Source organism: Choloepus didactylus, chromosome 8, assembly GCF_015220235.1.
Source record: "Choloepus didactylus isolate mChoDid1 chromosome 8, mChoDid1.pri, whole genome shotgun sequence".
Classification (NCBI taxonomy): domain Eukaryota; kingdom Metazoa; phylum Chordata; class Mammalia; order Pilosa; family Megalonychidae; genus Choloepus; species Choloepus didactylus.
Genome location: NC_051314.1, coordinates 14,298,344 through 14,311,471, shown reverse-complemented (window position 1 = coordinate 14,311,471; position 13,128 = coordinate 14,298,344). Strand labels below are relative to the sequence as shown.

Below are 13,128 nucleotides of genomic sequence, written 5' to 3'. Positions count from 1 at the left end.
AACCCCTAGCTATGCAGTGACTTCCCCTTCTTCACTGGAGGAACGGGGATAAAAGAGTTTGTTGATTGTCGTGAGGACAAAGTGAGCTAATGAATGGGAAGTGCTGGAAAAGGGGCAGCCCTCGGCCAAGGCTGTGGTAGCCTTTCCTCACAGTTCTGGGTCCTCGCTGGGAGTCAGCCTGGGGAAATGGGGCGTGGCCTGCCCAGCCCACTGGTCTCCCTGCAGGTGGGCAACCTGGGCCTCCTCTTCATGCTGCTCTTCTTCATCTACGCTGCCCTGGGCGTGGAGCTCTTTGGGAAGCTGGGTGAGTGTCCACCAGGGCTACCCGTGCTGGGGTGGGACAGGCCAGAGGCCAGCCTCGGCAGGGGCAGGAGAAGCCCCATGGCAGGGCCCGCGGTCCTCAGCCATCCACACCCTCCACAGGGGCATCTGAGGGAAGCGAGGCAGGGCCCAGGTGCACCCCCCAGCCCTGTACCCCCAGTCTGGAGTCCCTGGGGACCCTGGCACCCCCAGTGCTGGTTCCTGCCCTGAGCCAGCACCACCTTGGCAAGCAGGCAGGGCAGTGGCAGAGGGCAGCAGAGCCCCCCAGAACCCCAGAATGCTGGGCTGCAGGGGGGCTGGCCCTCGTCAACCCTTTCCTCTGTCTCCAGAGCTGATGCACGGATCGGGGGGAGCCAGACACCCCAAGTCCACGCCCCAGCCCTGCACCACCTCCCCAAGCCTGTTTTTCCATCGGTGCTCAGGGCTCATCACAGCCTGTACCTTGGAGAGTACTGGTGGGATTGAGGATGAGGCCGGGGTGGGCTGCTCAGGGTGGGGTCTTCCAGCAGACAGGGCTGACACCCCCTCGCCCCCTTTCCAGTCTGCAACGAGGAGAACCCGTGTGAGGGCATGAGCCGGCACGCCACCTTCGAGAACTTTGGCATGGCCTTCCTCACACTCTTCCAGGTCTCCACCGGTGACAACTGGAACGGCATCATGAAGGTGCTGGGGGTGGGGTGCCCAGGGAGGGGGCAGCACCCAGAGAAGTGGGGGGTCCTGCCAGGGACCCCACAGCACAAAGGGCGCTGAGGCCAGGCTAGGGTCTCTGCCGGCACGTGCCCTCCCTGTCCCTCGCTGCTGCCCTGGGATCAGAGCTCGGATTCGGTGTATTAGAGGGGATGACCCTGCCCAGGGCCAGAGGGGCCCCTGGCGCCAAGGCAGGCCCAGAGCCCAGGACAGGGGGTCCGAGCCACTGCTCCCCCTGACGCCAGGTCCGTGGGCATTTGCCACATTGGCTGAGTCACCCACTAGAGGCCCCTGGCTCTGGGCTGGGTGAGGGGGGCTCCCTGAGGTCAGAGACATGGGGCCCCTAGTCAGAGAGGCCTCTTGAGGGTCTCAGAATCAAATTGGGGGGCCTGTATCCATCAAGAGACATGACACACCCACAAGACTCTGTCCACTCCTGCACATGGTAGAGTAACTGGAGCGGCCTCAGTACCCCAGCAATGTGGAGGGGAGAACTGGGGGGTCGGCGAGGGCTGCAGGAGAGGCAGGGGGAGGCAGGCCCAGTGGCAGTAGGGTGGGGAGCGTCTCCAGCTGGGGTCGGGGTTGAGCTGGCATAAAAGCCAAGAAGCAAAGGCAGGAAGGGGTCAGGTCCACACGGCCTGGGCAAAGCCATCAGCCCCCAGAGAAGGCAGCCCCCGCTCTCCGTGGAGCCTGGACGGGCGCTGGGCAGGGGCAGGCCTGGTGGCTGCTTCTCACACCCAGATGCTGCCCTGGGAGGCAGGGTGAGCCCGGCTGGGGTGGGTTGGGTGCTGGGACCATCGAGGGCCTTGGTTGAAGCTGAGGGTGGCGGGGGCCATCACAGGGAGGGCTAAGGGGACCTCGGGAGCCTGCAGATGGGGTTCGAATCCCGGTTCTGCCACCTCCGTAGCTGTGTGGCCTTGGGTCAGCGTTGGCTCCGGGGGAGCCTCGGTTTCGGCCTCTGTGAAGTGGGGGCAGCCCCAGCCCGGAGGGGAGGCCCGCGGTGGGCGTGGCCGGCGGGCGTGGCCTCACCGCGGTGCCCCGCCCTCTGCCCCCGCCGCGGGCGCAGGACACGTTGCGGGACTGCACCCACGACGAGCGCAGCTGCCTGAGCAGCCTGCAGTTCGTGTCGCCGCTGTACTTCGTCAGCTTCGTGCTCACGGCCCAGTTCGTGCTCATCAATGTGGTGGTGGCCGTGCTCATGAAACACCTGGACGACAGCAACAAGGAAGCGCAGGAGGACGCCGAGATGGACGCCGAGATCGAGCTGGAGATGGCTCACGGCCTGGGCCCGGGTCCCAGCCCCAGCCCGCGGCCGCCCCCCAGCTCCCCGGGGGTCCCCGGCCGGGTCCCAGCGGGGGCAGGCAGCGGGGGCGACCCCGAGGGCCGCCTGTGCCGGCGCTGCTTCTCTCCAGCCCAGGTAGGCAGAGCCGGGGGGTGCGGGGGCCGCCAGCGGGCAGCAGGGCCGGACGGCCGGGTGGAAGCCTGGGAGAGAGACCGCTGGTCTTTGGGCCCCTGCCCGCTCAGCTCCGTGGAAGGGGTGACCCTGTGGCGAGGGGCCCTGCCCGCTCTGCAGTCCCTGAACCCACCCGATAATCCCGCCTGTCCCCGCCCCGTCCCCGTCCGCCTAGGAGAACCTGTGGCTGGACAGCGTCTCTTTAATCATCAAGGACTCCTTGGAGGGGGAGCTGACCATCATCGACAACCTGTCCGGCTCCGTCTTCCACCACTACTCCTCGCCTGCTGGCTGCAAGAAGTGTCACCATGATAAGCAAGAGGTACTGGCCCCTGGGAAAGGCTTGGGCCCTGGTGGGGGTGGGGGCCCACGGAGGAGCCTGGGTTCTGGAGCCAGAGAGACTCAGGCTGGGGGGGACGTGGCCACCTGCCGGCCCCTGTGGCCGTGGGCAGATCCGTGTCCTAGGTCTCAGCGTGCTTGTGTGTCTGTGGTGCAGGCTGTGGTGTGGCGTCCGAGAGCCGCGAGGCCCAGCTGTCCCCACCTCGCGACCACTGGTGCCAGGGAGGCAGCCCTGCATGGTCCTGGTGCATTTGCCCTTTTGGTGACATGAAGGGGTCATCTGAGCCTGCTCTTCCCCCAGGGCCATCACCCCGGGCACTAGAGACTAAGCACCCCAGAGCTTCCTCCTGCCCCCCACCTGGGGCTCAGCAACCCATTCCAGGAGGGGCTTCCAGGCTGAGTCTGTCTCTAGCCTCAGATGGGGCCCCTCCTCTCTCCCCAGCAGTATGGTCTCCTGAGCTTCTCCCTGTGGGTGTTCCAGCCCCAGGGGGCCCTCAGCCTTAGGTGGCCATGGGGTGACCCCTGAACTTAGCCGTTTCCAGTGTGGGTCCTGAGGAGCCTTCAAACAGAAGCTAGAGGACTGGATTTTCTTCTGAGAGGGCGGTGAATTCTCAGGGGTCTCCTGGGCCTTGTACCTCCCCTGCCTGTGCCACTCTGGGCCAGGTGGCCCGGCCTGGGGCTGTCGATGTGTCAGCCAAGCTCAGCCTAAAGGGGCACTGGGTCTGGGGCAAGGCCACCAGCTGTTGTGTTTGCAGCCCACAGACACTTGCTGAGCTTACCTGCTCTCTGGCCCACACAGCAAGGGGGGCAGTCCAGGCTGGCCCTCCACCGGCTCCATCCAAGGAGACACCATCACACACTCAGGGTGGGCACACTCCTGTGCCCAGTGGGTCCCTGGACCTCCCTGACCACCAGGCCCTGTGTCTCCGCCAAGGACCAGGCCCATGGCTGAGAGCTCCGGGGCCCAGGCCTGCTCCAGGGCTCACCCAGATGCCATTCTCCCTGCAGGTGCAGCTGGCCGAGACAGAGGCCTTCTCCCTGAACTCAGACAGGTCCTCGTCCATCCTGCTCGGTGATGACCTGAGCCTTGAGGACCCCACCGCCTGCCTGCCTGGCCCCAAAGACAGCAAGGTGAGTGGCTCCATGGGCTCCTGGGTGGAACGGTCTGTCCTTGCAGCCTGACTTCTGCCCCCCAGCCAGCATAGCTCCTTCCTCCCAGTGCCACTGCTGTGTACTGGGCCCTTGTCTCCTGCTGGTCGGAAGAGGGCACTGGGGTTCAGAGAGGTGGAGTGATTTACCTGAAGTCACATAGCAATGAGCCCAGCCCACAGCTTCGGCCATGGCGTTCCAGTGGCCTCGGCTGCTCCCTCTTGCTCTGGATGTTTTTTTTATTTTTAGTAAGGGTTGTCCCCGCAAACCAAGCTCACAGGGAAGTCATACCAGTCACGAGCACCACCAGCTCTGTGCACGAAGAATGGTTTTGTCCCGGGTCATGTGTGAGGAGGTAGAGGCTCCAAGAAGGGAGGGTACTTGGTCATGACACAGCTGGGGATGGCAGAGTGGGGAAGCCGGCCCTGGGCTAGTCCCAGACCTCTGTCCCCAGGAGGGGATGGCGGGAACAGTGGATGGTGGGCAAGAGATGGAGAGCCACCCTGGGACCACAGCCACTATCCCTAGACCCCCGGGCCGCCTGGGCTTGGTGTCACCGCCCCAAGGGCCATCCATCACCGGCTCAGTCCCTCCCACCCATCCCTGTTCCCTCGGTCCCCAGGAACCAGGCAACTTCTGTCCCCTCCCTGACAGCTAACAGCTCTAACCACTCCCTGCCATCCACCCCCTTCCTGCATCTCCCCTTGCCCTGCACTGCTCCCCCACACAGGATGTTGGGGTGCAGTTTCTGGGGCCCAGTTGGGCTTAGGCAGGCACCGTCCTGATGAATGACATGGGTTAATCGAGGCCATAAGCAGGATTCAGAGGGCAGGTCACAGGGCATCAAGGTGATGTGAGTCCCAGGTGCTTGCTGGGCAGGGGCCACCTTGGGCTGCAGGACTGGGGAAGGGTGGGGGCTAAGGGGTGCCCGAGTGGGAATGTGGGCCCAGAGGCAGCGGATGCTTGCTGGGCAGCTTCTGGGTGCCATGGCTGGGGCCAGGGGCTCTCCTTGTAAGATCCCAGCTCAGCGGCCTGGAAGGAGGGATTGCTCTCGTTTGTGGCTGTGGAAACTGAGGCCAAAGGACGTGACCTGCCCCAGGTCGTGCTCGGCCTGTCCTCTGGCATCCTCTGATGCCCTCGCCACCCTTAACCTGGCTTCTGCCCTGGGCCAGTGTCTGTACCAGGCACTCGGTTACAGAGATGAGGTAGACACCCTGCCCTCAAGGATCTCTAACTCAAGAGGGGGTAACAGCTAACTGCCTGGGGCCACAGGGAGGGCTTCCCTGAGGTGGCCCCCGTGCACCTGGGTTTTGGAAGAAGACAATTGTCAGCCGCGTGGAGGAGGCCAGCCGAAGGGCTCAGAGGCGGAAGCTGGCTGTGGAGCAGGGGCAGCTCTGGCTGTCTGTCCCCATCTCCACTGTCCTACCCTGTCTACCTCCCTTTCCTTGCAGGTTGAGCCGGACCCACCGGAGCCCATCCATGTGGGGGACCTGGGCGAGTGCTTCTTCCCCTTGTCCAACACGGCCGTCTCGGCAGATCCCGAGAGATACCTCTGCGAGATGGAGGCCATCCCATTCAATCCCGTCCGGTCCTGGCTGAAACACGAGAGCAGCCAAGGTGAGGGGTGGGAGCCCTGCTGGCTCCCCATCCTGCTCATCTGTGGCCTCTGCTTCAGAGGAAGGTGGTTAAGATTTTTCCTTGGTATTTTTGCCCAAATGGTTGTATTCAGTCCAGAAGGAACCTGATAGCTGACAATGAGAGATAGGAATCACAAGCCTGATATATAAGGATAAAACATGAAAAGGAAAATAACATAGGGAGATAAAATAATATTTTTACCAGACACCTAGGCTAAGGGAAACTTCATGCTGAGCTTCCCAGGAGCTATGTGAAGAGGGAAACAAGTGTTTTCATTGTCAAGCAAAAGGAAAGCTATCAGATTATTGAGGCATTTTCCTAGAGCTGAATTGAGAGGTGTTTATCCCATGGATCTTCACTCAACAGAACAGCCTGGTGCTGCCAGTAGCACTTTTATAAAATATCCTTGGCCTTTATCCTTCAGCCAGCTGCCTCCAGAGTTTTGCATGTATGCCTTGTGCTGGGCTATGGGCATGAGGACAGGGGACCGAGTTGGCTTGTCCGTCACTCGGACTCACCTTCACCTCCAGTCCTGGTCTCACAGCCTCATCTGGGGAGGCAGCAGAAAGATGAGGAGCCCAGCAGAAGAGGGACACTGAACCTACTCTCGGTATTCTGGGAGGTCTGGCATTGGGCCTCTTCTAGGAGCTGGGGTGGGGGAGTTTTCCAAGGACCTTCCCTAAAACTGAAAGCTGATTGGCCAGGTGTGACAGCTGAGTAGCTGAGACCCCAGACCCAGACTTCCTGAACCAAAAGTTAGGGCACAGGGTCTCACCCAAGAACCATTCTGATGGAATGAAAAATCCCGTGCCCCCCCACCCCCTTTAACCGGGTAACTATTTGGGTGTGTTTCTTAATAAGAAAACGGAATTGGAATCCCCCTGGGGACTGTCAGGCTCCCCAGCCACCTTGGGGATGTGTTTACATATCCCCAATTCCTTTATCCCATCCTTGTTCTGGAAGGTGATGAAAGGAGAGGCTGCCCCCCAGCCTAGTCAAGAGCTGCCCCAGGCCTCAGACTCCCCTCACCCAGTCCTTGCTTCTTTTCACCCCCAGCAGAGCAGACCCAGCAGCCCCTGCAGCCTGTGCTCTGCTCTGGGCCTGTCTGCTGTCCTAGAGAGCCCCCCAGGCCTGGAAGGGGGGCTGCTGGGTCGTGGTCGTGAGCACTGCTCCCTGGTCTTGGGCTGGGGTGTGACAAGCTGCTGTTCAGGCTCGTTTCCTTTTTTCCACCCCTCCAAGGACTTGAACCTGGTCTGCTTGGCTCCAAAAGCTGGGCCTTTGCCCAGTGCCTGGCCTCACAGAAATCACACGGCAGGCTCAGAACTTGTCTCTTGTTTTCGTGGTGGGGAAACCAAGGCTATGGTCTCACAGGCGGTTTGTTAGAGTAGCCCCTCCCTGCAGCCCAGTGAGGGCTAGTGCTCAGGGCCCAGCCTCCAGGGTCCCCCCGCCCCCCAGGTCCCGTCCCCAGCCCCTCTCCTCCCTTGCCAGCAGCGCCCCCGAGCGCCTTCCTCCCGGACGCCTCCAGCGCTCTCCTGCCCACGCCAGCCGAGTTCTTCCACCCTGCCGTGGCCGCCAGCCAGAAAGGGCCGGGGAAGGTCAGCGGCCCTGGGACCCTCCCCAAGATCGCACTGCAGGGCTCTTGGGCGTCCTTACGGTCGCCGAGCGTCAACTGCGCCCTCCTCCGGCAGGTACAGGCACCCCCTGCCCCAGAGCGCACTCCTAGGGGGCCTTGAGGCCCCAGGACTGGGTTTCTGCTGGGGTGTGGGGGGCAGGGCCCGACCAGAGGCTCAGGGGAGATTGGGAGAGTCGGGGGAGGGTTCTAGGGGCTGATGAAACGGGCAGCGCCAGGTCCTGTGGAGCCCTGAAAGTCAGGGCAGCAGCGTGGACTGTCCCTGCTGGAAGGGAGAGCCAGGACATTTGGGGAGGGGCAGCCACGTGACCTGGCCTGTTTCAGGAAGCGCTGTCCAGCGGCGGTGTGGGAAGGGTTCAAATGGGGACCCTGAACGAGGGTCTGTGGGCTCTCGCTGGAGGACTGGGGAGGCCTCACCTGGCCCAGGGTGTAGTTCTGAGGGAAGGTGGGGATGACTCCTTGGGTGTCTGGCCAGGGCCTGGGGGGGCTGATGACTAGGAATGGAGGGGGTGGGGCGGGCCCAGGGGGTGGGAGGCCTCTGGAGCACAGAGCGGAAAGGGCTGCAGACTCTGCCCTGCCCAAGAGCCCCTTCTGTGGGTGGGGAGGCAGGGCCGGGACCCAGGGCTCCCTTCCAGCCATTCATTCAGTGACTGCTGATCCCCTGCCCTGAGCCAGCCTGTGTGAGGCTCAGAGGTGGGAGACGGAAGCCTGGAAGCCCGTGCGGAAGAGGACCCTGCTGGAGAGTGGACGTGCACGGGGAGAGGGGCTGCAAGGGGGCCAGGGCGTAGACAGTTCTGGTAGAGGAGCTGGGGAGGCCTTACTAAGGAAGGGGATGCTTGAGTCAAAACCCAAATAGAGGTGATGCCTGGGGCTCTCTGGGGAAGAACGTTCCAGCCAGCGGGGAGGCCCTGGGTCAGCCTTGGGGTCTGACTCGGGTGGGGGGTGGGGGTGGAGAGGGCGGTGGGAAATTAGATCCATGGTGGGGGGTGGGGCCTGGCTTTTACTCCATGTGATCTGTGCAGAGGCGGGCTGGGGTCTCACCTACGTTTGAGTAGAACCCTGCTGGGGGACGGGTGGGCAGGGAGCCCAGCAGAGGTCACCGCTGTGACAGCCATGGGAACCGTCACCCCTGGGTGATGGCTTGGTGGTGGGACAAGCAGTCGAATCCCAGATGTATTCCAAGGGGAAATCCAGAGGGATCAGAGTGGAGGGGCCAGCATGGGGTCCCTGCAATGGGCTGGCGGTGGGAGGAGCAGGCTGGCGGGGGTAGGGGGAGGGACGTTAGGCAGCCCACACCCCCACCTGCCTCCCTGCAGGCCACAGGGAGCGACACGTCGCTGGACGCCAGCCGCAGCAGCTCGGCCGGCAGCCTGCAGACCACGCTGGAGGACAGCCTGACCCTCAGCGACAGCCCCCGGCGTGCCCTGGGGCCACCTGCGCCCACACTGGGCCCCCGGGCTGGCCCGTCCCCCGCCACCTGCCGCCGCCTGAGCCTGCGGGGCCGGGGCCTGTTCAGCCTGCGCGGACTGCGGGCCCACCAGCGCAGCCACAGCAGCGGGGGCTCCACCAGCCCCGGCTGCACCCACCACGACTCCATGGACCCCTCGGATGAGGAGGGGGTGGGCAGCAGCCGGGCCGGCCAGGGTGGCGGGGGTGCGGGCAGCGAGCACTCGGAGACCCTCAGCAGCCTGTCACTCACCTCCCTCTTCTGCCCGCCGCCCCCGCTGCCGCCCCCCGGGCTCACGCCCCGCAGGAAATTCAGCAGCACCAGCAGCCTGGCCGCCGGCCCCGGGCGCCCCTGCGCCGCCCCAGCCCAGCACCACGGCCTGCCCCGGAGCCCCTCCTGGGCCCCCGAGCACAGCAAGGACCGGGCCCAGCCGGCCGCGGGCCTGGGCCCCTCCCAGCCGGAGCCCCAGCCGCCCCCGGGGGAGCGGCAGCCCAGAGACGCCGTGAGCAAGAGGAAGAGATGAGGGCGCCTCCGGGGCCCTGCTGGACACCCACCGCCCGCCTGCCCCGTCTCAGTCTCTTACCTCAGGAGCCGGGGAGCAGGCAGCAATACCTTGTCCACAACCCGGGAGCAGCCCAGGGGCCGCCGAGCCGCCGAGCAGGCGAGATCCAGTAGGGTCTGGGTTAGCCAAGGCCCAGCTGTGGCCCCCCACAGCCCTTCCCGTGCATATGCGTATGTACATATGTATACACACACGCACACGCATATATACAGACATATATATATATTTATTTTTTTTACTGAGAGCTAAGACTTCCGGGAAGTGCTCCAGTTGGGGAGTGCGGGCCAGGGCCTGTGGGGGGCTGGCTTTCGTCTGACTCTTAGAACCCAGTCCAGGCGCACCCCAGGGCGGATGGCCCTGTTGGCGGTTGGGTTTTGGGGAGTCTACCCCCGGTTGAGAGCAGCCTGGCGAGGGCCCTCCGGTCTCTGTGGTTCCTTTGTCTGGGAGACGGGCCCAGAGGGAGAGGTGAAATTCAGGGTGCATTTTTTTCCCTTAAAAAAGAAATGCTGCTGTGATCCCGCACCGTCCCCCACGTGTCGGGGTGTCTGTCTCGTCATCCCTGACCCTCTAGTTCTGAACAGGCTTTTGTAGATGCCCCAGAGCTCCCAAACTCTCTTAGTCAACCAGTTAGATGTCTTTCTCTAGAAAAATCAGGGCTGAGTCGTCGTGTTTCCCTAGGGCAGAGGGTGAGGTGCAGGCGGAGGGCAGCAGGGGCCCACGGCCCCAGTGGGCACTGCAGGGGGCTGTGCTGTGACCTTGCCCCCAGGAAGGCTGAGGGCAGAGATAGGGGCAGCGGGAGAGAGGAGAGGCGAAGGGCGTTACCACGAGCTGCTCTCAGGGGCGGCAGGAGCAGCGAGACGGGTGCCCTGGGTGGCAGGTGGTCAGCTGCGTGGCGACTTACGGCCTTTTACCCCCAGGCGGGGCCCGGAGTTCAGGTCTGGCAGGATTCCAGGCGGGGGTGGGGGCCCAGCGGGGACCCTGCCCCCTGTCCCCCGCCCCTGCTCCTTCTGACTGTCACCGGGAGCCCCACGCCCTTCTGACTCCGTCTGTCCGTCTCCCCTCGTGCCTCCATCCCTTTCCCAAAGCTGCAGATCAGGTTTCATTATAGCAGTGCTTCCCAAACGGGTTTGTGGATGGGTATTTTTTTATTTGAATAGCTATGTATTTATTAGGGAAAAAATTAGTACATTGAACCTGCGATTTCACAGGTATATTGCTTAGGGCAAGGCTAACTTTTAAAAAGTGAGTGGATTTAAAGTCGATTTGAAGAAGATTGGGAGAAAGGTGGAAGGGGGTCTGCAGACGTGGCCGCTTGTGGGCTGGGAGGACGCAGCCAGCTGGGGAGACACTGCGCTTGAGCAATAACTGGGGTCCCCCAAGCCTTCGCCGGGCTCTCCCCCAAGGGCTTTGGCTGGGCCCTACTGAGGGGCTTGTCCCTGCACCCAAACCCTGACCTGCAGGAGCTCGGTTCAAGCCAGGCTGCTCAGGGGGCTCTGGGCGTCTCCTGGGCTGGCACGGCAGCCTCTGGAGCCTGGGCGCTGAGGGCAGGCACGGAAGCAATGGCCTCCCGAGCTGCCCTTGGCGAACTCTTAGAACCCAGGTGGTGAGGGCGGGGCAGGGTTGTCAGACCCACTTCACCTGAGAGGAAACCGAGGCCTGGAGAGGGGAGAGCACCAGCTGGGATCCCACAGGGCTCTGGCAGAGAAGCTGGGAGCCTGCAGAGGCCCACGCCGTCGGTCCCGGGTTTGCCGTGGGCCTCCCGGAGCCTCCCTCTGCTCGCTGGAGACGTGCGGGTGGTGAAAGCGTCTCTGTGAAGGGCCGCACCTGAGAGACCAGGAGGGACCTGGGCCCTGGGCTCTGCCTGTCCCCCAGCAGGGCTCACAAATAGGCTCTCACAGCCCCCCTGGGCTGGTGCTCCCTGAGAGCCTCAGAGTGATGTCACCTGTCCTCCCCCTTGGGGTGCAGGTGAACCTGGGGTTCGCCTCCTGCCTCTGCTCCTGGCCCGGGCTGCCCCATAAAGGCCCTCTGGCTGCTGGGGCGGCTGGACTCAGGTCCCAGGTGCCATGTGTGGCAGCTCCTGAGAGCTTTTCTGCCCTGCGTGTGGGTTACCTTGTCTGGGGGAGAAGAAGGGACAGGTAAGCTGGTCTGGGGCCTTGGGCCTCGCCCTCCCTCCTAGCGCCACGCTGGCTTTACCTGGTGGAGCTGCTTCAGCTGGTGCCCACGGGGGCTGCCCTCAGCGCTCTCAGACGGGAGGTAGACCCCTGGCAGGCGTGCCCATTGGCCGTGCAAGTCCACCTGTGACAGGTGCCTACTCGAGGGATGTGTTGTGCGTGTGTCTGGGCCCAGGAGAGGGGTGGCAATGCCAGGACAGGGAGGGCTTCAAGGGGAGGTGCTTTGACACCTGGGGTGGCCTCCATGTGCCAGACCCCTGCGTCCTCCCGTGGCCCTTCCCGACGCGAACTGCTGCTCTACAGAGAGGGGAGTGACTTCCCTGCTGTCGTGGGGTGGCAAGTAGCCAGGCCAGGAACATATCCCAGGCGTGTCTGACCTGAAGCCGCCCCCGCTCTGAATCCTGTGAGCCCGGAATGGCATGGGCATGGGGTGGGGGGCGCCTAGGCCTGGGCACAGGTGTGAGGTGGAAGGCTCGGCCTGAGCAGGGGTGGGAGATGCCACTGGTTTCAAATGCTGGTCCCAGCTCTCGGCCTCCTCACCTGGATGGTGGGGGTCCGGGGGAGCTGTGAGGGGCCGCCAGGATGCTCCAGATGGCAAAGGGCTGGGCAGATGGCGCTCTCCCCCCTCCCCAACCCTGGGGCGTGGGGCTGACCCGTCACAAAAGCACAAACTTCTCCTCACCCCTGGGCCTGGCCTGACACCCGTGCTGTCTGTTTGCAGGGCTCTGCGGAGTGGTGGCTGGGGGGTGCCCAGCAGCTGCATGGAGGGACCCAAGGCCAGAGGGGGGCCTACGGCCTGCCCTTGGCCAAGCCCTGTTCCTGCGCTGGCCCAGCCTGGTCCTGCACTCGGCCGTCTTGGCAGGAGGACCAGGTGGGCCCAGCGTCAGCCCTTCGGCCCGTCTTCCCTGATCTTTCCGGAACCCTCCGATTCCAGGGCTGGCTCCAGCCCCCTTTGCTGCGCTGTGTAAGGGCTCGGGGTTCTAGAAGCCGCTGTCCAGCCCACATACACGTTCTTTTTGTCTTTGTGCAATAATCAGTGTCCGGCTGAGCCCAGGCCGAGCTGCTGTTGGCGGGAGGCGGGGGCCACCCCAGGCACCCTTGGCCGGGCCCGCGGCATGACTCGGTCGCTGTGCAGCCCCTGTGGTGTGAGTGACCCTGCCTCCTAGTACCTGCTGGCCCCAGTGGCCGGGCGCAGAGCAGCCGAGCGGCACCGCCACCAGTGCGTTCTGAATAAAATCCCAGAAGCCTCTTGCAGAACGTCCCCGTGTGTCTGCGCGGTTCTTTCCCAGCGGGGGTGGCTGTGAGCTGGGTGGTTTCCGGGGGTTCATGCTCAGGTGGCGGGGCCTGGAGGTATGGGGGACCTAAAAAAATGCCCCCCAAAGGATCCTTTTGTGGCCCGGGGGTGGGTCAGGCCAGTGGGCCTGGCTCTGGCACTGCGGCTCTTTAGCTAAGATGTGCCCGGGACAGGGAGCCCACCCAGGGACAACAGCCCACCTGCTGTGGCCGGTTTCCCAAATCCCAATTATGAGAGCTCCTAGGACTGTTGAATGAAATGACAAAAACCCCAGAGTGAGAGAGAGGGAAAGGAAGGGAGGCTGGAAAGAAAGAAGGAAACGGAAGTAGGGAACTGATTAAAAGAAGAAATAACATACTGGCTGAAGTGTTGAGAGCCCAGGATGGTGTGGGCTTCACGTGTGGCTACATCTGTCTCCACCGCTTGCCTCTGCCACC

General features: G+C 63.5%; 1 protein-coding gene across 3 annotated transcripts in view; it reads left to right on the top strand.

Moving 5' to 3' along the window:
* Positions 1-12,646, top strand: part of CACNA1I (calcium voltage-gated channel subunit alpha1 I) — a 113,272-nt gene extending 100,626 nt beyond the window's left edge. For 2 of the 3 annotated variants that reach the window (XM_037845787.1, XM_037845786.1), the window contains 8 exons: positions 226-304; positions 863-984; positions 2,075-2,425; positions 2,637-2,783; positions 3,809-3,931; positions 5,401-5,566; positions 7,079-7,275; positions 8,534-12,646. In XM_037845787.1, coding sequence (XP_037701715.1) covers positions 226-304; positions 863-984; positions 2,075-2,425; positions 2,637-2,783; positions 3,809-3,931; positions 5,401-5,566; positions 7,079-7,275; positions 8,534-9,187 — 1,839 coding nt within the window. In that variant the 3' untranslated portion in view covers positions 9,188-12,646. Of the gene's footprint in view, positions 1-225; positions 305-862; positions 985-2,074; positions 2,426-2,636; positions 2,784-3,808; positions 3,932-5,400; positions 5,567-7,075; positions 7,276-8,533 lie in introns of all 3 variants that reach the window. The other variant, XM_037845785.1, reaches the window with a different exon arrangement.
* Positions 12,647-13,128: the final 482 nt, after the last annotated feature.